At 53.7% G+C, this 24,538-nt stretch overlaps 1 protein-coding gene across 1 annotated transcript in view; it reads right to left on the bottom strand.

Annotated features, from left to right (window-relative positions):
* Positions 1 to 22,577, bottom strand: part of LOC144257967 (corticotropin-releasing factor receptor 1) — a 32,845-nt gene extending 10,268 nt beyond the window's left edge. Inside the window, exons 1-7 of the mRNA XM_077806246.1 lie at positions 22,548 to 22,577; positions 19,038 to 19,191; positions 15,984 to 16,044; positions 14,765 to 14,837; positions 6,947 to 7,032; positions 1,077 to 1,212; positions 405 to 446 (exon numbers count right to left, since the gene is read on the bottom strand). Coding sequence (XP_077662372.1) covers positions 405 to 446; positions 1,077 to 1,212; positions 6,947 to 7,032; positions 14,765 to 14,837; positions 15,984 to 16,044; positions 19,038 to 19,191; positions 22,548 to 22,577 — 582 coding nt within the window. The remainder of the gene's footprint in view (positions 1 to 404; positions 447 to 1,076; positions 1,213 to 6,946; positions 7,033 to 14,764; positions 14,838 to 15,983; positions 16,045 to 19,037; positions 19,192 to 22,547) is intronic.
* Positions 22,578 to 24,538: the final 1,961 nt, after the last annotated feature.

Raw genomic sequence — 24,538 nt, 5'->3', positions numbered from 1 at the left:
GTAGTGCCGATTACAAGCTCTGCGGGAACAGATCTGGCATTGCTGGGAGAAGGTGACTCCCACTGATGAGTTGACTATTGCCCTTCCAGTCTTGGAACTACACCCAGCTCTGCCGATGCACCTTAGTCCCTGGTCTTTACTACCCCTGCCAGCCGATTTGGACACAGAAATACTGGGGACCAGGTTAAATCCACCACACTTGTTTCATTATGGCTTCAAGTGTCAGGAAAGCCCAGGTCTCCCAGGATGACCAGCCCTGGGCCCATCTCCCCATCCATTAATACAGTCATTAGATTGGGCAGGCAGGGCTGTTTCATTTGTCAGGTACAGCGGGAACTGCCATGTGGAAGCTGTACAGATGAGAGATCCCCCTCCATCCCCTCACCTCACAAGGAAATGCTCACCTCGCTGTTCAGGAAGCAGTAGAAGACGGAGACAAAGAAGCCCTGGAAGAAAGAAACACAGTAATTATGAACTGTATTAAGCAGGGACCAGGGCCCACGGGCTACTCTGGGGCTGACAGCCGCCTGCGTTGCATTGATCAGACATGTCCATTCTTGTCACAGGTGCTTTACTTAAAGCCCGAGCTCCTGGAGTCAAGTGATGGAGTAAGAATCTTGGCTGTCATTAAACAAAACAGGAAGTTTCTAGCCCTTGTGGTTGCAGAGAAAAGCTGGAAATGTGACCGGGGTGTGACTGACAGGCCCAGAAATCAGAAGGCAAAGAAATAGACTCCCCCTCAATTCATATCTTTGATCTCGTGATTTTTAAGCCAATCTCCGGTTTGTTGGGTTGTGGGGCCAGCCTGGGTAAAATCTTGCCATTTCACAGGGTTTGGTGTAGAACCCAGCAGTGACGTCAGTGAGGGTGGCCACCGGTCTCGATATGGCCGGGCGAGCTCAGCATCCCCAGGATGTGCGTCTGATGCAGCTTCAGGCACATTTTCCAGCTGGGTGACATATTTCCTGGCTATGGTTCTGGCCAGGGGCATGGACTGGTAAAGCAGGGCCTGCCGGTGCATGCACGGTTCTGGCCAGGCGGGGATGATGCTGGGCGCATACCGCCGGGGCGCATACCTGGAAAGATTCCAGGAAGGAGTTGAAGTAGATGAAAACGACCCGGGAGATCTCATCTTCCCCTGGATTCACAAAGAACAGCATGTAGGTGATGCCCAGCAACGGCAGCAGGACTAGCGTGGCCTTCACTGCTTTCCTGAGGAATGAACACAGGGTTGAACCACATCAGCACAGCAGCTGATTCCTCCCCCTGCCACTACCCCAGGCAGATCTGAGCAGGGAGGCTGGGATCAATTTCTCTTACTGGACAAAGGTACGGCAATCAGATTATTGTGAGCAGGGGAGTGGGGAAGCCACAGAAGCTTGCTGGAACAATGATAATCGATGAGATGCGGTAATACTTGGGTACAAAATGTCTAGGCATGACAGAGTAGGTTGCACTGGTGGGGGAGTGGCACTGTATGTGAAAGAAAGCACAGAATCAAATATTGGAAAAATCTTAAATGAATCAAACTGTCCCATAGAATCTCTCTGGATAGAAGTTTCATGCTTGAATAATATGAGTATAGCAGTAGGAATACACTACCGACCACCTGACCAGTCTGGTGACAGGAAGAATAGGGAGGATAAACAAACAGAAAACCCAATAATAATGACAGGTTTCAGAGTAGCAGCCGTGTTAGTCTGTATTCGCAAAAAGAAAAGGAGTACTTGTGGCACCTTAGAGACTAACCAATTTATTTGAGCATGAGCTTTCGTGAGCTACAGCTCACTGCTCAAATAAATTGGTTAGTCTCTAAGGTGCCACAAGTTCTCCTTTTCTTTTTGCCAATAATAATGGGGGATTTCAGCTAGTCCCATAGTGACTGGGTATGTGTCACCTCAGGATGGGATGCAGAGATACATTTTCTAGACACCAAGCTTTCTAGACTGCTTCAAGGAGCAGCTAGTCCTGGAGCCCACAAGGGGAGAGGCAGTTCTTAATTCAGTCCTAAGTGGTGCACAGGGTCAGGTCCAGGAGGTGAATATAGCTGAACTGCTGGTAATAGCGCCATCCTGCAATTAATTTAACATCCTCGTTGGGAAGAAAAAATCAAAGAAGCTCACCACAGTAGCATTTAACTTCAAAAGGGGAACTACATAAAAATGAGGAAGCCAGTTAAACAGCAATTAAAAGAAACAGTCACAAGAGTGACATGCCTGCAAACTGCATGGAAACTCTTAAAAAAACATCTTAACAGAGGCTCAAATTAAATGTATAGCCCAAATTAAAAAAAAAAAGAGGACCAAAAAATGCCACCATCATTAAAAAACGAGTAAAAGAGGCAGTTAGAGGCAAAAAGGATTTAAAAACTGGAAGTCAAATCCTACAGAGGCAAATAGAAAGGTCCATAAATTCTGGTATGTCAAGAAGGAAAGTATAATTAGGCAGGTCAAGTATAATTAGACAAAAAAGAATTTGAAGAGCAAGTAGCAAAAGACACAAAAACTAACAGCAAAAATAAAATTAAGTACATCAGAAGTAGGAAGCCTGCTAAACAATCTGTGGGATCACTGGATGATTGAGGTGCTAAAGGAGCACTCAAGGAAGACAAGGTTATTGTGAGAAGCTAAATGAATTCTTTGCATTGGTCTTCGCTGCAGAGGATGCAAGGAAGATTCCCACACCTGAGCCATTATTTTCAGGTGACAAATCTGAGGAACTGTCCCAGATTGAGGTATCAATAGGAGGAGGTTTTGGAACAGATTGATAAATTAAACCGTCATAAGTCACCAGGACCAGATGGGATTCACCCAGGAGTTCTGAAGGACCTCAAATGTGAAACTGAAGAACTACTAATTCTGGTATGTAGCCTATCACTTCAATCAGCCTCTGTACCAGGTGACGGGAGGACAGCTAATGTAAGACTGATTTTTTAAAAAGGCTCCAGAGGCCACTAAGCCTGACTTCAGTACCAGGCAAGTTGGTTAAAACTATAGTAAAGAACAGAATTATCAGACACATAGATAAACACTATATGCAGGGGAAGAGTCAACACAGCTTTTGTAAAGGGAAATCATGCCTCACTAATCTATTAGAATTCTTTGAGGGGCTCAGCAAACACGTGGTCAAGGGTGATCCAATCGATATAGTGTACCTGGACCTGGAACTAAAATGATGAGGGGGTGGAACAACTTCCATATGGGAAGAGATTAAAAAGACTGGGACTGTTCAGCTTGGAAAAGAGAAGCCTAAGGGGGGATATGATAGAGGTCTATAAAATCATCACTGGTGTGTCGAAAGTGAATAAGGAAGTGTTAGTTACCCCTCCACACAAGAACCGTGGGTCACTCCAATGAAATGAATAGGCAGCAGGTTTAAAACAAACACAAGGAAGTATTTCTTCACACAACACACTGTCAAGCTGTGGAACTCATTGCTAGGGGACGTTGTGAAGGCCAAAAGTATAACAGGGTTCAAAAAAGAACTAACTCAGTTCATGGAGGATAGGTCCATCAGTGGCTATTAGCCAGGATGGGCACGGACACAACCTTGTGCTCTGGCTGTCCCTAAGCCTCAGAAGCTGTCTAGGTAAGTACAAATCCATCCTCATCTCAACCATGTGCTAGGTACAATCTGGCTCCTCTCCTGAAGGGGAAGCATCCCCCAATAACATTGAGCTCCTGTAATAGAGGCAGTCCCATGGGAATGAGACCACTAAATATTTTTAAAAATCTGCACCAGCATCCCTGCAAGACCCCTGGAATTTTAGGACTTGGTGATTGTCTCTTTTTGGAAAGTGCTACTCAGCAGAGGGAGGGTTAAATTTTCTGTGCCATGTGCCGGCAAAAGCTCTGGCGGGCAGGTGTTTGAGCTGCATCGATTAATTCCTCCTCATTAGTCCTTTGCTTTGCTCCCAAGTGGCAATTTAATTCTCACCTCCGTGCCGGGATTGGGAGGGCCAGCTTTGGGGAGCAGAAGGTTTGCTCCCATGGCGGGAGGCTTCTGCAAAGGCCATTACTCAGCTGCTAATTGCTCCCTTTAGTGGAGGACCTAGCAGCTCCAGGTCTCTGGCCTGGGCTCTCTGGCTGCCTTTTCAAAAGCCTTGAGTGATTAGGGTGATTAGGGTTAATGGGGGCTGTGCTCTGAAGTCATGTTGGTGCTTTTCGAAGGTAGACCCCAGCCTCTGAAAGCTTCACACCCCAAGACCCGTTGCACTGTCCTTTTTGCCTGAGTCCCCTTCAGTGTGAAAGTTGCCAGCCCCCCTTGGGGCCACAATGCACCTGCAGGAACCAAAGGAGATCATTCATTAATGAGAGTTCCAGGCGGCTTCAGAGACAGTGCTGCCGAAATGCAGCCACCTCTGGGGTGGGGAGTGGCAGAGTACGTGGGAGGAATGGGGAACGTTTGGCCAGGAACAGCAGGCAAAACCAGAGCGCTCTTATAGCCAGGAGCAAGGATCTTTAAATAGGGTTTCCAACGTTCTATTCACACAAAACCAAACACTCTTGCCCCGCCTCCTGCCCCGCCCCTTCCCCACCCCTTCTCCAAGGCTCCCCCACTCACTCCACCCCCGCCCCCCCCCCATTGCTCACTCTCTCCACCTTCACTCACTTGCTTATTTTCACCAGGCTGGTTCATGGGGTTGGGGCACAGGGCGGGAGAGGGCTCTGGCTTGGGGTGTGGGCTCTGGGGTGGGGCCAGGGATCATAGAATCATAGAATCATAGAATATCAGGGTTGGAAGGGACCCCTGAAGGTCATCTAGTCCAACCCCCTGCTCGAAGCAGGACCAATTCCCAGTTAAATCATCCCAGCCAGGGCTTTGTCAAGCCTGACCTTAAAAACCTCTAAGGAAGGAGATTCTACCACCTCCCTAGGTAACGTATTCCAGTGTTTCACCACCCTCTTAGTGAAAAAGTTTTTCCTAATATCCAATCTAAACCTCCCCCACTGCAACTTGAGACCATTACTCCTCGTTCTGTCATCTGCTACCATTGAGAACAGTCTAGAGCCATCCTCTTTGGAACCCCCTTTCAGGTAGTTGAAAGCAGCTATCAAATCCCCCCTCATTCTTCTCTTCTGCAGGTTAAACAATCCCAGCTCCCTCAGCCTCTCCTCATAAGTCATGTGTTCTAGACCCCTAATCATTTTTGTTGCCCTTCGCTGGACTCTCTCCAATTTATCCACATCCTTCTTGTAGTGTGGGGCCCAAAACTGGACACAGTACTCCAGATGAGGCCTCACCAATGTCGAATAGAGGGGAACGATCACGTCCCTCGATCTGCTCGCTATGCCCCTACTTATACATCCCAAAATGCCATTGGCCTTCTTGGCAACAAGGGCACACTGCTGACTCATATCCAGCTTCTCGTCCACTGTCACCCCTAGGTCCTTTTCCGCAGAACTGCTGCCTAGCCATTCGGTCCCTAGTTTGTAGCGGTGCATTGGATTCTTCCATCCTAAGTGCAGGACCCTGCACTTATCCTTATTGAACCTCATCAGATTTCTTTTGGCCCAATCCTCCAATTTGTCTAGTATCCTTCTGTATCCTATCCCTCCCCTCCAGCGTATCTACCACTCCTCCCAGTTTAGTATCATCCGCAAATTTGCTGAGAGTGCAATCCACACCATCCTCCAGATCATTTATGAAGATATTGAACAAAACCGGCCCCAGGACCGACCCTTGGGGCACTCCACTTGATACTGGCTGCCAACTAGACATGGAGCCATTGATCACTACCCGTTGAGCCCGACAATCTAGCCAGCTTTCTACCCACCTTATAGTGCATTCATCCAGCCCATACTTCCTTAACTTGCTGACAAGAATACTGTGGGAGACCATGTCAAAAGCTTTGCTAAAGTCAAGAAACAATACATCCACTGCTTTCCCTTCATCCACAGAACCAGTAATCTCATCATAAAAGGCGATGAAGGGTTTGGGGTGAAGAAGGGGGCGCTCCGGGATGGGGGGTGGAGTCGAGGTGTTCAGAGTATGGGAGAGGGCTCTGGGCTGAGGCAGAGGGTTGAGGTGTGGAAGGGGGTATGGGCTCTGGGCTGGGAGTGTGGGTTCTGTGATGGGGCCAGAAATGAGGGGTTCAGGGTGTGGGACGGGGATCTAGGCTGAGGCAGGGGTATTGGAGGGCTCTGGCTGGGGGTGCAGGCTCTGGGGTGGGGCCAGGGATGAGGGATTTGGGGTGTAGGAGGGTGCTCTGGGCTGGGAAAAGGGGTTCAGAGGGCGGGAGGGGGCTCCGTGCTGGGGCAGGGGGTTGGGGTGTGGGAGGGCTCTGGCTGGGGGTGCAGACTTTTGGGTGGAGCTGGGGATGAAGGGATTTGGAGATGGTGGGGAGGGATGGATAGCGAGGAGGGGAGGGATAGCTCAGTGGTTTGAGCATTGGCCTGCTAAACCCAGGGTTGTAAACTCAATCCTTGAGGGGGCCATTTAGGGATCTGGGGCAAAAATTGGGGATTGGTCCTGCTTTGAGCAGGGGTTGGACTAGCTGACCTCCTGAGGTCCCTTCCAACCCTGATATTCTACGATTTGGGGTGTAGGAGGGTGCTCCGGGCTGGGACCAAGGGGTTAGGAGGGTGGGAGGGGGATCAGGGCTGGCGCAGGGGGTTGTGGGGCAGGAGGTACTAAGGGGTGCAGGCATTGGAGCCGGAGTTATTAGATTAATGAACTCAGGGAGCCAGTGTCCAGGGCCCCAGTACAAGGAGCAGCCCATGGCAAAGGTAGACCAGGGAGGCAAGGCCAGGGCATTCCCATGCCATGACTCCTGCCCAGCTTTTGAGAGGCCCAGAGAGGCCTTGGGCAGCCAGTGGCTAGTCAGGGCAGCTCTCCATGTTACTTTATTTAAACGCCAGGAAAGAAGTGAATTGGGGCCCCCCTCAGTCAATCTGTCCCTCTGCAGTGCGTCCTGCCAGTGGCATTCTGGCAGGCATGCTGCTACCTGTACTGCATGGTCTCCGAGGTGGTCGAGGCTCGGAGCTTAGTCATGAGGATTCGGACGATGTTGAATAAGAAGATGAAGTTGATCTGCAAGAGACAAACGGTGGAAAGTCGCCAGTGTTCACACGTCTCCCATGCCTCACCCCGCGAGCCACGGAACAATCCTGAAAGGACTCCAGAAAAAATAAAATCTAGTGCCCAGAGAACCACTGCCGAAAGTCTTGCAGAGCCTTTTCCCATAGCACTCGCCTTCTGCTGCTGGACACCTGCGCTGGGTCCTGATTTCACGCCCACGGGAAATGAGGTTGGTGTTTCATTCCATTTCCTAGCAGGCATCTGTCCATAGTGTTAGGATATAGATATTCAGGCCTGTCGGTAAAGGCCTGTACTCGAAGAATTTAGGTGTATTCTTATCACTTGGCTAGTTAGGGGTATAAAAGAAAGAATCAAAATCACTGTCTGCCAATGTAAGGTCCTTCTCTTACTGTGACAGTCTGAGGCCCTGTTCTTAGATTAAGGCCTTTGGCTAAGCAACAGAGGCAGCCATAAGCTGGGAAGTGAACGGTCACATCCTCACATTCCAAACTAGTCACATTGAAATAAGGTGCTATTGGGCTGTTAGGATACAATCCTGTTCTGATAGTGCCTATCACCTCCAGAGAAAGGGAAGTGCCTAGAAAATGTACAAGGAAACTTAGTTTGATAGCATCCTGCCTGGCAAGAACTCACTTATCAATAGCTGGGCTGTGAAATCCTCACTTCTGTATTGTTTTGTCATTATAGTTCCCACTTTGCTATTGTTTGTCTGTATAATCTCTGTCTGGTTCTGTGATTGTTTCTGTCTGCTGTATAGTTAATTTTGCTGGGTGTAAACTAATTAAGGTGGTGGGATATAATTGGTTACATAATCATGTTACAATATGTTAGGATTGGTTAGTTAAATTTCAGGAAAATGATTGGTTAAGGTATAGCTAAGCAGAACTCAAGTTTTACTATCTAGTCTGCAGTCAATCAGGAAGGGGGGGGGTGTGTGGGTGGGGGAGATGGGAACAGGGAATGTGGGTAAGGAAATTGGAATCATGTTTTGCTAAAGGGGGAGATGTGAACAGGGAATGGGGGTAAGGAAATTGGTATCATGTTTGGCTAAGGGCAGGAATGGGAACAAGGACACAGGTGTAAGGCTCTGTGGTGTCAGAGCTGGGAAGGAGGACACTAAGGAAGGAAACTGGAATCATGCTTGCTGGAAGTTCACCCCAATAAACATCAAATTGTTTGCACCTTTGGACTTCGGGTATTGATGCTCTCTGTTCATGCAAGAAGGACCAGGGAAGGAAGCGGGTGAAGGAATAAGCCCCCTAACACATAGCATTACATTCCCTTTGAAGCTGGCACAATTGGTCCCTCCTGACTGGATCGGGAGCGGACTAGCAGGCAGATTGGGGTTTATGGACAGAGCTGCAGGTTCGGAGCTCAGGGCTGTAACAGCAGGGGATGGGGTGTCACATCTCCTAAGCCTACTGGATTTTGCAGGATGTGCCCTGCGTTTGGCTGTCAGGCACAAGCTCCTCCCCAAACACCTCGTAGCCCAGGGGACAACAGAGCTCAGAGCCAGAAGCCAAGGCGCTTAATTCTCACCTCACCTGGCTGCTGGTTCTGTTTCTGTGCTGCTCCCAACCCTTCTACTGACCCAGGCCTCAGACCCCAACTGAGAGCTGTGGATAGCACCCAGACCTCTCACGCGGCAGCTCTGCAGCTAATCCACTCAGTCCCGAGGCTTTCAAAGCCAACAGGCTTTGGTTAGTCTGTCACTAATCGGCACCAACCATTAGGCCATACTCCCCACCCAGAGTCTGGACTCCTGCTCGCCACTGTTCTCCTGTAGGCTAGCAGTAGTTTGCAACCCACTGGCCAAGCGCGCATCAAATCCTCCTCCAGTGGCTAGTCTAATAACATATATTATTTATTGCATTTCTTATGGTCATGCCTAAGAATGGGGCCCCACTGTGCTAGGTGCTAGACATGGAATAGTTGCTGGTCCCTGCCCCAAATTGCTCACAATTGAAACAGAGCAGCTAGACCTGGGGTGGGGGTAGAAACACACTAGCTGTGGGATGGCAGCAACTATTCTTGTGGGGGGTTAGTTCGGAGCGGATCAGCTGAACAGAAAGAAAAGGGAAGGGAAGGGGAGGAGGGGGACAGGGCAGGGGCAATGGAAAGTTCTCTGAATGTCCCAAAGTTCCTGCTTTGGCTGCTTCTACTCTGAACAGCTGGAGTCCCTGGCTGGTTCCTCTCCGCACCTGTCCCCTCCAGCCATGGCTACGTCTGTCACTCAAATGCTTTGCCCCTCAGGCTTCCTGAGTGTTTCTGGGGCCTCTTGGTCAGTCTGTGAGGCATCTCCGGCCGAGCGGTTTTTCCTGCGTGGGGCTGCGCAGCTTGGCTGCCTCCTTGACCGTGGAGAAAGAAGGTTGCTTGGATCTGGCTGCAGGTCAGGCCCAGGCATGTGTCCAGAGAGCCAAGGCTGGCTGACAGGAGAGGTGGATGGCTAATGCTTTAGTCCAACACCAGTTGCTCGGCTCAATGCAGGCATCACTGGGTGAACTTTAAGGGCTTGTGATATACAGGAGGTCAGACTAGAACAGGGAATCAAATAGCCCCTCTATAAATCTTCTGTGACAGAGCCCCTCCAGTTAGAGATGCAGCCAAGCTCCTGTCTCTTGGGGTTTGGTCACCAGACGAAGCTCAAACCTTAATGCTGTTTCTCTTCTGATGGTGGGAAAAAGCACAGCCCCCCTCCCCCCCACTTCTCTGTTCCTGCTCCCGGGGTAGCGACAGGACCTGGCTGGAGAATGCAGTTACCCTGATGGCTGCTCAGTGCCATCACATCCGGGGGGAAAACCATTCCCCAGGGGCAGAAACTTGCAGAGAAAGCTGTGGTGCCAAGGAGGCATCGATTCGAGCCAGCCTTGCCCGGCTGTGCCGCTCTGCCTCTGTGGCAGGCAGGGGATGAAAAGGCCTCTTTACCATATGCTGGTGGGAGACGAGTGCTCTCTCCCCGCGGGCCAGTTCTGAGCAGACAGGCTCTGCTGCCCAGCCATCCAGATCCCCCTCTGCCTTGAGCTGTGTGTCAGTGATTGCCCTGGCATAAGGCAGGCATCAGACTCACTCACTGCACACAGGAGTAGATGCTGCTGCATGGCAGGGGGAACCAGGCCCTAGAGGGGAGCAGACCCTCTGAGAGCCAGGCCACCTGCCCTATGCCAGCTGGGTGCCCAGAATTCATCTCCAGACAGCAGGGCTGATCTCAAAGGACCAGGCTCAAGTCTGGCATAAGCAAGCATAACGTGCCCCAGGAGCCAAGCTGGACTAAGTGCGGCATGCCGTGGGGAAGGTGGAAAAGCTGGTGCATGCTCTGCTCCCACTCCTCAGATCCCCAGGGCTGCTGGGAGCTGGTTTAGCCTGTGGTGCAAGTTATGAGCATCCTCAGAGCGTCTCTGTTGTCTGCTGGCTGCTAATGACCCTCAAGGGGCTGTTGGGTTTCTGGGGATGGCTGGAGCACAGCATGTCCCCTGAGTCATGCACCCTACCTTGGGGTAATGGTATAAGGCTAGCTACACTACCTCCATAGTGATCTCCCTTGCACTGGGGGGACCATCAGCTTGTCGCTGCTAGGAACCTGGTAGAGCCAGCAGAGCTCTGGGCAAGTGAGCTACAATCGATTCCTTCCCGTGCCTCAGCGACAGGACTAAGTTCCAGTCAGCCTCTCCTGTGCTGGTGGAAGCTCCATCCTTCGAGCTTTTTAAGGCCCAGCTTGACAAAGCCCTGGCTGGGATGATTTACTTGGGGATTGGTCCTGCTTTGAGCAGGGGGTTGGACAAGATGACCTCCTGATGTCTCTTCTAACCCTAATCTTCTATGATCCTATGAAACTCACTCAAGCCCCTAGGGCTGGCCAAGTGTATAAGACTAGAACTTAGCCAACAATTCAGTTGACATACAACCGAGGGCCTCATTTATTCCTGGGGATGCTGAAGGAGAAGGAAAAGACCCAGCTCGACTCTTAGATCCCAGTGGGTGTTTGCAGGAAAACGATCTTTCTGATCTTAAATGGGGCCCATGTGATGTGGCATCACTGAGTTGCTCCAGTCTTGCAGTCTCACATGGGCTTTATTACACACACTTATAAACCCTTTCTCCCTCCATGTTTTGGGAAATTCATGGAGTCATTTCAATATTGTAAAATTGGGGGGGAGGGTGGTTCATCTAAAAACCTCAAAAATAACAATGTAATTTTTATTTAAAAAAAACATTTTTTGCTGGAAAAAAAGCTTTGATGAAAAAAATGTCAATCCTGCTCTAATTCTGATGGAGTCTTTAATACTTCCATGATTTCCACAGGCCCCCGCCTCGTTCAACACACAGGCTGGATGGCACTCGGGGAAGGGGGCAGTTTCATTTAGCATCTTCAAAGCACTTTATTAGCAAGACATTCGGGGGTCAACTTCAGTGTCAGATCTGGACTTTGTTCCAGGGGAGAAGAGAAGTGGTGGGAGATGGAGATGGAGAGCTGGAAGGGAAGGGTTAAAAGACAGAGGGGTGGAGAAAGGGGCGGAAGAAAGAAAAAGAAGGAAAAGAAAGAGAAAGGTGAATAAGCTTCTGTGAGTCCTGGAGGCAATCAATCCATTGCCTGGCAGCTTCCCTAATTGCTGTTCCATTAATGAGGTCATGGGGGGAGCTGCAGACAGGGCCAAGCAAAACTGACACAGATTAAAAACAGTCTGGCTACCTAAAGGGCTTGGAAATGAGAAGCCAGGCCCAATTATACAGAGGAATCGAGGGGAGGCCAGTTGATACCGGTGATTAAAAGCCCTGGGTATTATTACTGATCGGCGGGAAGGGAGGAGTAGCCACGGGGGCCTTTCACATGGCTTTTCCCCTCCTGCCAACACATCCCAAGTCCCACCGCAAAACCAAGTCCCAGTGTGTCACACTCCTTCACATCTTCTGTTTACAAGGGTCGGTCAGCTGGGCAATGACCAGGTTGGCATCACAAACACCTTGCAAAGACATGGCATTTTGGGCTGTATAAGTAGGGGCATTGCCAGCAGATTGAGGGACGTGATCATTCCCCTCTATTCAACATTGGTGAGGCCTCCTCTGGAGTACTGTGTCCAGTTTTGGGCCCCACACTACAAGAAGGATGTGGAAAAATTGGAAAACGTCCAGTGGAGGGCAACAAAAATTATTAGGGGACTGGAACACATGACTTATGAGGAGAGGCTGAGGGAACTGGGATTGTTTAGTCTGCAGAAGAGAAGAATGAGGGGGGATTTGATAGCTGCTTTCAACTACCTGCAAGGGGGTTCCAGAGAGGATGGAGCTTGGCTGTTCTCAGTGGTAGCAGATGACAGAACAAGGAGTAATGGTCTCAAACTGCAGTGGGGGAGGTTTAGGTTGCATATTAGGAAAAACTTTTTTACTAGGAGGGTGGAATGGGTTACCTAGGGAGGTGGTGGAATCTCCTTCCTTAGAAGTTTTTAAGGTCAGGCTTGACAAAGCCCTGGCTGGGATGATTTAGTTGGGGATTGGTCCTGCTTTGAGCAGGTAGTTGGACTAGATGACCTCCTGAGCTCCCTTCCAACCCTGAAATTCTATGATTCTATGAATCCCGTCTGGTGAGTCCCGATTCATTTCCTCGCCAAACGCACTCAGATACCAACAGGCCTTGAGAAGCCAGGGCTGGTCTGATGCGTGCTGTTTGAGCTGTTTAGCAAAGATGAGGTGGAACGGATGCTCCTTTTGTGACCATTTTAAAGGTGAAAAAGGAACTTCCCAGGCACGGGGAATATTTTGGCATCCCTACAGGATCAGTCCATTCAAACAGCATCTCCCTGGCATGTCACCACAACCCCTCTGGGATGGGGTGGGACGGCGCACCCTCTGCTTGGCACAGACCTATACCACTGGGCAGTGTTTCACTCCACCACCTTCGACATACTAGTGCAGGGGCTGGATTTACAGTACCCCCCAGTTTTACTGCCCCTTCTCCGAAGGTGGGCGGAGCAGAGGTGTCTCCTCCTTCTTGTCAGACCTACTAGCCTTTCTCTTCTGCTCCTTCCCCCAACACGGCCTCCTCGTTAATGGGCTCATTCGCTTCCCCCCCCAATCTGATCTGATCTCCTCATTCAGGCCCGAGTGGGCTCGCCAGTGACCAGAGTGCTGTCTCAGTTGCTGATTCCCAGCACTCTGCCCTGGGGCCCCTCCACTGGCCTGCCCTTCTCCGCTGCATGAAACACAAACCGTTCGTCTTTGCTTTCACGGCCTATTCCCGCCTCAGCTCTCGTTCGCTCCCCAGACGCTGACGCCCCACTCTGCTTGCCCAGAGACGCCAGCCTCCGGTGCCTGTTTGTGCCACTTTCTAACAAGCACCTTCGTGCCTTCTCCAGTGCGGCCCCTCGTGCTCCCCATAAACATCAACAAAACCACCTTCTTGTCCTCCTCACAACTCCCCTTTGCCGTGAGCCTGAAAAAAACTAGGCGCCAGTTAGGCAGCGGGTGTGCTGATACCACCCGCTCTCTGTTCTGCCGACCAGGGTTGTCTTGTATTCCCCTGTCTGTCGCAGACACCTGTTGTCTTGCAATGTTATCCTTGGGGGATCCTCTTTGGGGCAGACACTGTCATTTGGGTCTGTACTGTGCCTAGCCCAATGGGGCCCTGATCCATGCCTTGGGCCTGGAAATGCTACAAGAATACAACAAATAGATAATGTTACTAATCTGGGCAAGCCACTTTGCCATGGAATTGAGGATGGTGCCCATCTGGGATGGTTGGTAGATGTCCATTGTGGTCAGTGATCTGTCTACACTGTACAGCTGACCTGAGTCAGACACAAGAAGGAGTTTGGCAGCTGGGAGAAGAAGTGATAAACCTGCAAGGTGGGGGGAGTTTTGGTATTTCAGGGGCAGGAATGGGAGGGACAGACCCGGGGTTACAAGTGGGAGAGTGGTTTCCGGCTGGGAGAGGAATCAAGCAGGTAGGGTCTCCTACCAGCAGGGTGAAAAGGTAGGAGTTGGAAGTTGGGGTGAAGAATAGCTTGGGGGTGCCGAAGCAGGTGCAGAAAGGGGAGCGATTTTCAGTGTGATTACCTGTTATGGTTTATATGGTGGGAGCACCTGGAGGATCAGGGTGCAAGGAGCTGTACAAACAGAAGACAGCCCAAGATGCCTAAAGAGTTTATTAGCTGAGAGCCAAGGGAGTCAGATTTTGGAGGGTGGGGGCTTAGCAGCTGGGTTGGGATCAAACGGTTTAATGAGGGCCTTGTCTAGTTAGCCGCTCGACTGCACTGGATGGGACGTCCAGTGCTGACCCAGGCAGTTACATTACGTTCTAACCCGTCCTTCCTTGCTCAAAGCAATGCTGGCTGGCTAGCTCCATTCCTGCTCTGCTTTTTCTTTATCCTTTGCTCTCTCCCCTCACGTCACCCTGTCAGGGGGCTGCCAGCAATCACAGTACAACGGCTGCCATGGGACCTGCAGGCTTTCCCCAAGGCACCCCACAGAAGCAGCTGAGTGTCAGACACCCTGACTGGCTGGCTTCGGCACATCGGGGTGAAACACTGATGGGCATTTCGGGGTTGTGGTTATTTCCAAGACCTCAGTCTGCTGAGGCAGATGATCTCCTAAGAAATGTTCCCCCTTCACCGATCCCATGGGCAGAGCAGCTCTCCCTGGCTCAAGAGGCTGGAGCAGCTTAGGAGAATGTGGCCACCACAATCAGAACAAGATTGAAGCTCATCAAGTGAGCAAGAACATCTGTTCTTACCAGGAGCACCAGGATCATGGGGCCTTGGTAGATGTAATCGGTATAGACTCCTGCTCGCTTCCCGAACCAGCATCTGCAAGTCAAGCGAATGGGGCGGTCAGCATCAGGGCCTTGAATCTAGGCACAACTTCCTTGGAAGAGCCCCTCCTAAGGCCTTGTTTACATAGGAAGTTATATCGGTGTACGGTAGGGTGTGAATTTAAAGCACAATAACTAGTTGGGTATAACTGCCCGTGTGGAGACTCTTAATCTGGAATAGAGGCTTGTCTACTGGATTTATTCTGGAATAGCTATTACTGATCAGCAACATGTGTGGATGTGCTTCTTCTGGAATTAAAGGACCTTGCTCTGGTTTAGTTTAATTTAACTAAAGAGGAATCAAGCATGCTTATTCTGGAAGAAGGGGGCGTACACATGGAGTTAGTCAGGAAGAGCAATGCACTTTAAATTCGCACTTTACCCTAATCTGAATTAAACTGAGAGTGTAGGCAAGCTTTAAGAGGGCCTTTTGCTGGGTTAGTTTATGTTGCTTTGTAAGTTGTCTAATCTAAACTGAAGAGACCCTGGTATTCAAGAATTACAGCATCCACACGGGCAGTTATAAGGGTATAACCAAAGCAGTATAAGTATACAAGTCTAACATCCCATGGGGACAAGTCCTGAGAGTGTCTCCCTGGCTTTTGCCACACATCTCAACCGGTGCAAATCGTGCAGGAGTGGGAAAGGTCTTAGAGTCACGAGGCAAAACCGTGGCTGGAAAACAAGGCAAGTTATTAGGCACCGAAATGGGCTAATTTTAATGCCACTGTTCACACAAAGAACACATCATGTTCCAGCTAAGTCCTCCATTAGCAGGTCTCTGTGAAAGTGGCCCAGGTGGAGTCAATGTATAACTCTGCTGGCAGATTAAATCCCAGCTCCATTTAGCAAACACTTTGTAGGATCCCAGGCTCAGGCTAACGTCTCCCCTTCAGTCCTCACTTATCACTTCACGGGGAAAGCCCAGCAGCAGCCAGTCACTGAGCAGGACTAGGGCTCGTGCACCAAACCAAGGAAGGAGCTTGTCTGTCTTTCCCCACCCTTTGCATGTAGCCGGCCTTCTGTGAACTCTTTAGGGTGGGAACATATCCACCTCTTTGTTTGTTCAGCAGCCATCCTGAGCAGTGAACCATATCAATATTTTCCCAGTGCTAATAGATGTGGTAGAAAACAGGCTTACTTCTCATTGTCATAATACAGCTTTCCCAGGGCCCAGGCAATAATGATGGGAAAAGGGATACCTGCGAGGAAAGAAACATATCGGTCTGAGTGGCAGAAGTACAGATGAAGGTCCTGGGAAGATCTACTCCAGATTTGTGACCAGGACTTGGGGGGCACTCGCAAGACGCTGCCCCCAAAGTGTCGGCTCTGGTTGGAAGATGGTTTCTAATGAAATTTACAAATTCAAAATCTGGGAACTGGGGAAAAATGCTGGCGATGTTTTCAGGACCTGTCCCCCTCCGCCTCCTTGTTTTTCAACCCAATATTGGGGTGGCCAAGGCACTTTGGAAGTGTGAATGAGGAAAAAAATGAGGTGAAAGTTTTGAAACAAAGACAACGCGACTGGGGAAAGGTTTCTCCTTTGCTACGGCCAGCTCCGGTCCTGGATTTTGCACTGAGCTTGGTACATGCTCGTGCAGGACGCTGCCTGCCCGTGCAATGCAGATAGACGCTAATTGCCCTGAATATCCCCAGTGAGACCTGGAGCTCGGATTCCGGGAAAGCTCTGCCCCACACTACAAGCTCAGGGGCTAGGCAGGAAGAAATACCTCCTGGTCCGGGGCCCTCCCCTCTGCTGCCCACAGGATGTTCTGTGGCTGAGCACACACTGTGGGCTGCCCCCGGGGGATTGCAGATCATTTGTGCCAAGCCCTGAGGGAATCTGGGTCCAGTGCGGGGTTGATCCACCAGTGGGTGCTGCCTCCAAATGCTCCAAGTTCCTGCTGCTCTAGGAGCCGCGAGAAGATGTGGTTCAGCAGTAGGGCAAGGCAGCCGGGCCAACCAGAGCTGGGGCCTCACGACCATGAGAGAATCTATCCAGGCTCATCGTGGCAAGACCGGCAAGAGGTACCATGGGAGGGGCTGTTACATTCCCCTTTGGGGGAAAGCTGGCAGCTTGTCTGCTCTGCACGGATCCCCCGCATGCAGGGCTGGCGCCCACCCCTGCTGTTTGCACAGATCCCCCGCGTGCAGGGCTGGCGCCCACCCCGGTGTCCGCACGGATCCCCCGCGTGCAGGGCTGGCGCCCACCCCGGTGTCCGCACGGATCCCCCGCGTGCAGGGCTGGCGCCCACCCCGGTGTCCGCACGGATCCCCCGCGTGCAGGGCTGGCGCCCACCCCGGTGTCCGCACGGATCCCCCGCGTGCAGGGCTGGCGCCCACCCCGGTGTCCGCACGGATCCCCCGCGTGCAGCGCTGGCGCCCACCCCGGTGTCCGCACGGATCCCCCGCGTGCAGCGCTGGCGCCCACCCCGGTGTCCGCACGGATCCCCCGCGTGCAGGGCTGGCGCCCACCCCGGTGTCCGCACGGATTCCCCGCGTGCAGCGCTGGCGCCCACCCCGGTGTCCGCACGGATCCCCCGCGTGCAGCGCTGGCGCCCACCCCGGTGTCCGCACGGATCCCCCGCGTGCAGCGCTGGCGCCCACCCCGGTGTCCGCACGGATCCCCCGCGTGCAGCGCTGGCGCCCACCCCGGTGTCCGCACGGATCCCCCGCGTGCAGCGCTGGCGCCCACCCCGGTGTCCGCACGGATCCCCCGCGTGCAGCGCTGGCGCCCACCCCGGTGTCCGCACGGATCCCCCGCGTGCAGGGCTGGCGCCCACCCCCGGTGTCCGCACGGATCCCCCGCGTGCAGGGCTGGCGCCCACCCCCGGTGTCCGCACGGATCCCCCGCGTGCAGGGCTGGCGCCCACCCCGGTGTCCGCACGGATCCCCCGCGTGCAGCGCTGGCGCCCACCCCGGTGTCCGCACGGATCCCCCGCGTGCAGCGCTGGCGCCCACCCCTGTGTCCGCACGGATCCCCCGCGTGCAGCGCTGGCGCCCACCCCTGTGTCCGCACGGATCCCCCGCGTGCAGCGCTGGCGCCCACCCCGGTGTCCGCACGGATCCCCCGCGTGCAGGGCTGGCGCCCACCCCGGTGTCCGCACGGATCCCCCGCGTGCAGCGCTGGCGCCCACCCCGGTGTCCGCACGGATCCCCCGCGTGCAGCGCTGGCGCCCACCCCGGTGTCCGCACGGATCCCCCGCGTGCAGCGCTGGCGCCCACCCCGGTGTCCGCACGGATCCCCCGCGTGCAGCGCTGGCGCCCACCCCGGTGTCCGCACGGATCCCCCGCGTGCAGGGCTGGCGCCCACCCCCGGTGTCCGCACGGATCCCCCGCGTGCAGGGCTGGCGCCCACCCCCGGTGTCCGCACGGATCCCCCGCGTGCAGGGCTGGCGCCCACCCCGGTGTCCGCACGGATCCCCCGCGTGCAGCGCTGGCGCCCACCCCGGTGTCCGCACGGATCCCCCGCGTGCAGCGCTGGCGCCCACCCCTGTGTCCGCACGGATCCCCCGCGTGCAGCGCTGGCGCCCACCCCTGTGTCCGCACGGATCCCCCGCGTGCAGCGCTGGCGCCCACCCCGGTGTCCGCACGGATCCCCCGCGTGCAGGGCTGGCGCCCACCCCGGTGTCCGCACGGATCCCCCGCGTGCAGCGCTGGCGCCCACCCCGGTGTCCGCACGGATCCCCCGCGTGCAGCGCTGGCGCCCACCGCCGTGTCCGCACGGATCCCCCGCGTGCAGCGCTGGCGCCCACCCCGGTGTCCGCACGGATCCCCCGCGTGCAGGGCTGGCGCCCACCCCGGTGTCCGCACGGATCCCCCGCGTGCAGGGCTGGCGCCCACCCCGGTGTCCGCACGGATCCCCCGCGTGCAGCGCTGGCGCCCACCCCGGTGTCCGCACGGATCCCCCGCGTGCAGTGCTGGCGCCCACCCCGGTGTCCGCACGGATCCCCCGCGTGCAGGGCTGGCGCCCACCCCGGGGCACACATTGTGAGGTCTGAATTTTCTGCACTGATTTCTCTCCCATCTGTCTCTGCCCTGCAGGACGCAATGATGCACTTGGAGAGTGATAGTGGTGGTGCAACTCGCACCCGGGGCCACTGCTCACCAGCCGGCCCCAACCAGGAAAGGGCTTGCACAGAAAGTCAGAACCGCAGTGAATGCCCCAGTCTTGCCCGTGCTCCATGGGACTTACACCAGCCGATGCAGATGAACATCCACTTGCGGAGCTTGTCGGTGGAGTAGGTGAGCACAATGGCCGTGTGGAGGTAGCAGCCCTCGCCGAACATCCAGAAGAAGTTGGTGACATGGAAGTAATTGTAGGCGGCTGTGACCAGGCGGCACCAGGCCTGCCACGGCAGGGAGGGATACAAAGGAAGCAGGAGAGGGTGTGCGTTAGGAACAGACCATGAAGCAATAAAACAAACAGCTCAGCCATTTCAGAGTTTCTTCTCCCCACTGGGCTGCTTGATTCATCTGGTGCTGAACAGAGACAGTACTCTTTCTACAGGAGCTCAAAGGTAGGAAGCCCCAGCAGCTCCATATTACCGAGGGGAAACAGAGGCGCACAGAGAAAGTGACTTGCCCAGGGAGACCCACTGGGTCAGTGGCAGAGACCCCATATCACTTGAATCTATGTTAGTTCTTATCTAGTCCCCATTATTGTAGCATCAAAGCTTCTCACAATCATTCATATGTTTATCTTTACAACACCCCCTGTGAAGCTGGATGCTGCTATTATCCCTCTGGGGCACATGGGAAACTGAGGCACAAACTAACCCAAGCGCTCAGTGGGAAACACAGATTTGAACAAAGGTCACGTAAGTCCCAGGCTAGTCCCCTGCGCCTCTCGGGGTAGTTCTATGGCCTTCCGCATACAGTAAATTAAAGCGAGGTGCGACTTGCTTGCATTGTGATACCCACCCCCAGGGCTGACTGCGCATAGTGCATCTCACACGGGCGATTCCCTGTTGAGAGGCCCCTGGCACAGGCATATTCCAGGGGTGGCCTGGGCATGGACATGGCTTCTTCTCCTCTGCTATGCTTCCATGCCCCGCTTTCCCCTCCTCTCACAGAGACCATGTAACCCCTCAAATCACCGCCCCCAACGCCAGGCTGGAGCCGGGCTGACCTGGAAGTGAGGGTTGCTGGGAGAGGGTTAGAGGGGCCGGTCCTGCTGGACACACACCAGCCCTGGGTGCAGCCGCGTGAACTTCGGCTCAGATCCTCAAAGGCATTTAAGTGCCTAAATCAATGGAAGTTGGGTGCCTAAATACCTTCAAGGATCTGAGCCCTCATCTTGTCAGACTGCCGTCTGGGACGCTTCTTCCTCCCTGGCCCCCCCTTCAGCAGGCCTCCACTCCCATCTATTTCCTCTTAGCCGCCAAAGCCCCCAAGTGACATTGGCTATAAAAACTAGCAAGCCCTCTGGAATGCTTCAGAGCAGACCCTGGGTCGACGGTCAAGTCAGCAGGGCTGGAGCAGGAGCCGGTGCTGGGATTGTGGGATGGAGCGTGCTCTGCACAGGGGAGGGGGATTAGCAGGAGGCATTGGCACAGTACACCTGCCTCCCTGCCACTGGCCTATCTTGTCCCCGATTCTCTTGCCAGGCGGCCTGCTGGCCACCAGCTTCCCTTCCCTGATTGCCTGGGCCCGGTGCCGTGCGCATGGCCCTGCAGCGCTGGGTAACGCCAGCAGCGCCCAGCGCCGTCTACGCCGCCCCCGGCAGTGAGCAGCTGTGGAGACAGCGCAGCTCGGGCTGGAGCTCAGGCTCTGAAGCTTAGGCAGGAAGGAGGGTTCTGGAGCCTGAGATCCAGCCCCGCAAACGTGACTCTGTCGGCCTGGGAGCTGAGACTCGCAGCCGGGCTGCCACTCACAATGTAAACGTCCCCCTAGGGACGAATTCTGGGCTGACTTACTCCCGGAGCAGAGTCAGTGGGGTTTGTGTAGGGCAGAGTTTGACCCCTGGCCAATTATGTTTGGGCCAAATTTGCTTCTTCCGCCTCTGCAGTACGGAAACTCCAGCCTCAGCTTTCAGACTGTCCCGAACTCCCTCCCAGCCTTCCCATCTGACTCTACATGTCCTGTACCCGCTCGCCTCTCCCCTCTTCACCTCCCCCTCCCGTGGCATTAGACCTGGACTATTGTGCAGCAAGGCCTGTGCGGGGGAACGCTGCGCGGTGATGCCGGAGGATGGGGGAGAAAAGGAGCTGGGTGCCAAGGGTCATGGACACGGACCCCCCACCTTTTGTGAACCATATCATGGGGGTGAATTTCCTGCTCCGGGAATGGAAGGAGCTAAAAGCACTGGGCAGAGCCAGGCCTAACAGTGTAGGAAGGACCTGTGTATCCTCGCCCTGCAAGGCTTTGCCAATGCACCTCAATCTTGGCATGGGCACAGATTCGGGGTGCTGGGGACGGGGTGGCTGTGAGTCAGGCATGAGGTGCATTGGCAGAACGCTGTATCAGGAGCCCAGGGCTGGAATAGCAGGGGGCTGTGGGTCAGGAGAGAGGTGCATTGGCACAGCTGGGGGGCAGCCCAGGGTTAGAATAGCAGGGGGCTGTGGATCAGGCATGAGGTGTATCAGCAGAGTGGAGGGCAGGGGAGATTGCCCAGCACCTACCCGCATTCTCAGCTCTTTGCCGGCTGTGAAGAATCCGGCGCAGCCGCAAGAAGCAAAGCTCTGGAGTGCTAAGGGATCCACTCTGTATCCGTTTGCAAGGTGGCTTCTCACCGTGGGTGCTGGTGGGAGCTGGTGATAGTTACACCTTGGCCTGCAGTCCTGGGGGACCCTGCTGGGAGTCCAGCTGGGCCAGCCAGGGCAGCCTGAAGGGTTTGAACCCAAGGAGCTGCAAATCTGCCTGCAGAAAACTAGCCAGGTCCGTGGGGGAGAGGGGCAGGTGGAGGGGCCCTGGGGGCTCAGAAGCAGATCTATGGGCTGGGGGTGAGTAGCACTTGGTCTAGGCTATAGACTGACTCTGGTGCCCCTGCCAGCCTCCCCGGGCAAAGGTCAGGGGCACATGTCTCCTCCCCTCCGCACTAACTTGCTGAGGTTCTGATGACCGCGTGGGGCCTCGGGGCCGGGACGTCTCCCGGAGGCCAAGCGCCAGTTTAATCACATCCCGGAGCCAGGCTGCTCCAGGGGATTAACTCACACGTGCAACCACACAGCAGACACAGGCCAGGGCTGGCACGACCTGCCTCTTTGGTTAGTGCAGCTCTGACTGCAACGGCACCTACTTGTCACTCTGACAGCTCTCGGCTCCAGGGCCCACAGCCCAACCGGGCTGGGCAGCACCTCGCTCATGCGCCGTGCTACGCCACATGGGCAGCACCACCCCGTATGGCTAACCTCAACTTAGCACACTGGGTATCACACACCACCCTGGGCAGTGCCCGGTATGCTGGGTGTGCAACATGGCACCCAAGGCAGTGCCCAGCGCCCTCAGGGTATGTTTCCACTGCACCTCGGGTGTGTGACTGCAGCCCGGGTGACCATACCAGCACTAGCTTTAATCTAGAGAACATGTCTAAAAATAGCAGCAAAGATGTGGGGCCGGGAGCTTCAGTGGAGGCTGCCCACCCTCCCCTAGGGCCACTTGACTATCTCGTGCTGCTGCAGCGTTACTGCGATTGTGACTTGAGCTGGGAAATGCCCGGCACACTGGGTGTGTAGCCACCCACACTGGCTGCTGCTGGACTCACCACGTTGCTTTCATGCACGGTCGGGTTCATGGTGAGCTGCACCACAAACCAGGTGGCATTTCGTAAGATGAAGGCTGTGATCAGGTTCCAGTGGATGATGTTCCGCAGGCACCTGATGCTCCTGTGCACACAAGAGGGGAAGGGAAGGGGCTGTTAGGACACCTTTGCGGTTTGGAGTCAAAGCAGTACCATCCTCTGCCCTATCCAATCTTTTCCCCACCTCCCTGATGTCCACCTGCGGAGCTGGCCAATCAGTGCAAAGCACGGGGGTGAGTTTGTGATGAGGGAGCTGGAGCTGAGGCCCACCTAACTCATTGTGACCCTAAGAGCACCCCACTGCCAGAGGACAAGGGGCTCACTGGTGGCAGATGATGAGTTTCAGCTGGCCTGACCAATTCAGTGAACCCCAACACACTAGGGGTTATACTCTGTATCTAAAAGGGTGACACAACCCCTCCCCCATCTGGATATCACCCCAAACACTGTGACACTCATCTCAACCTTCTACTAGGTGGGAGCAGCTCTTTATCCCCACTGAGCTGGGCTGGAGTCAAACTGGTGACCTACAAGGGACTTAAGGGGGTCCCAGAGCCCAGGCTCCAGCTCGAGCCCGAATGTCTACACCACAGTTTTACAGCCCCACAGCCTGAGCCCTGCAAGCCTGAATCAGCTGACCCGGGCCATCTGTGGGTGTTTAATTGTTGTGTAGAGGTACCCTAAGTTCCTGTAGAGAGGGGATTTAGTGGTGCCTCTCCACAGTGCCCTGTATGTGTGTTTGTGTTTGTGTGTGAGAGCCAGGACATGCTGGCCAAATCTCCTTAGCAAATCCTCTAGCTCTGTGTCTGCAAGACCCCTGTTCGTGTGCCTGCGAGTGTGTGTGTGTGTGTGAGCCAGGACAACGTGCCAGCCAAGTCCCCTTAGTAAACCCTCCTGGTTCTTGGTTCATGCCGGCGGTTGTTTCTGTGGTATGGGGGCCTGCCTCCTTCCCTCTCCGCACCCAACTCATTGCACGCAGGCCACCTAGCCACCATCACTTTCAGTTGATACCAGCCCGGGGCCTTAGTCTCTTACTGCAGGTACAAGTAACGCCCATTGGCTTGAATCAGGCTGTGTTTGCTGGCCTGGCTCTGAAGAGTAAAAGCTCCTGTACTCAGGTCCCTGAGCTGTCCTGCCCTGTGCCGCACAGAATGTCTCCCAAGCTGAGCACCTGCATCGAAGTCCAGCCCCGTGCCTGTCAGAACCCGCTTACCCAGCTCAGGGGTGGAACTGGGCAGGAAACGGCTCTCCTGTCCCATGAACATTTTGCAATTTTGAAAAACTTTCCCAATTTGGGACAAAAAATCAAAAATTCCAAATTTTCCACCAACTGAAACTCTAAAAGAAAATTTCAGTTGGGGTGTGTGTGTATCAATCAAAATATTTCATTTTAATCATTTTAGAACATTTCAACCTTGTTTATTTATTTATTTGTACAATAAATGAGCTTAAATTTTGAAATGAAAAGTCATTTTCAACCTGGTACTTTTCATTTAGAAAATGTTGTAATGGGACGTTTTGACAAATGTGATTTTTTTTTTTTAGAAAAGTTTTGAAATGGGAACTTTGTCAAATCAGACTCTTTCCCGCTAACAGTTTGGGTTTCAAAGAATCGGAATTTTCGAACAAAAATTGTTTTGTTGAAAAATTGTCCACCAACTCAACGGAGCAAAAAAAGACACAAGCAGTTCGCTCTTCAGGCACAGAGGTCGCGATCCATTCCCCAAGCTCTCTGAGTTATAGGTCTGTGTGGAGTGACTGTTGGGGAATATGGACAAGATGGGAAGTGCGGGCAGGGGCTCAAAACAGTGCTTCCTAGAACTGCTTGGAAATTTCCTGTCTAAACTGTTTTTGTGTCAGAAAATTGGATTTTAACTAAACAATTTTTTGTGTGAAAAATGCCTGCTTTCCTTGGAAATTTTGTTGTTGAAAAATGAAATGTACCCAAATCAAAA

Source organism: Eretmochelys imbricata, chromosome 27, assembly GCF_965152235.1.
Source record: "Eretmochelys imbricata isolate rEreImb1 chromosome 27, rEreImb1.hap1, whole genome shotgun sequence".
NCBI classification, from domain to species: domain Eukaryota; kingdom Metazoa; phylum Chordata; order Testudines; family Cheloniidae; genus Eretmochelys; species Eretmochelys imbricata.
This window is presented reverse-complemented; position numbering and strand designations above follow the sequence as displayed.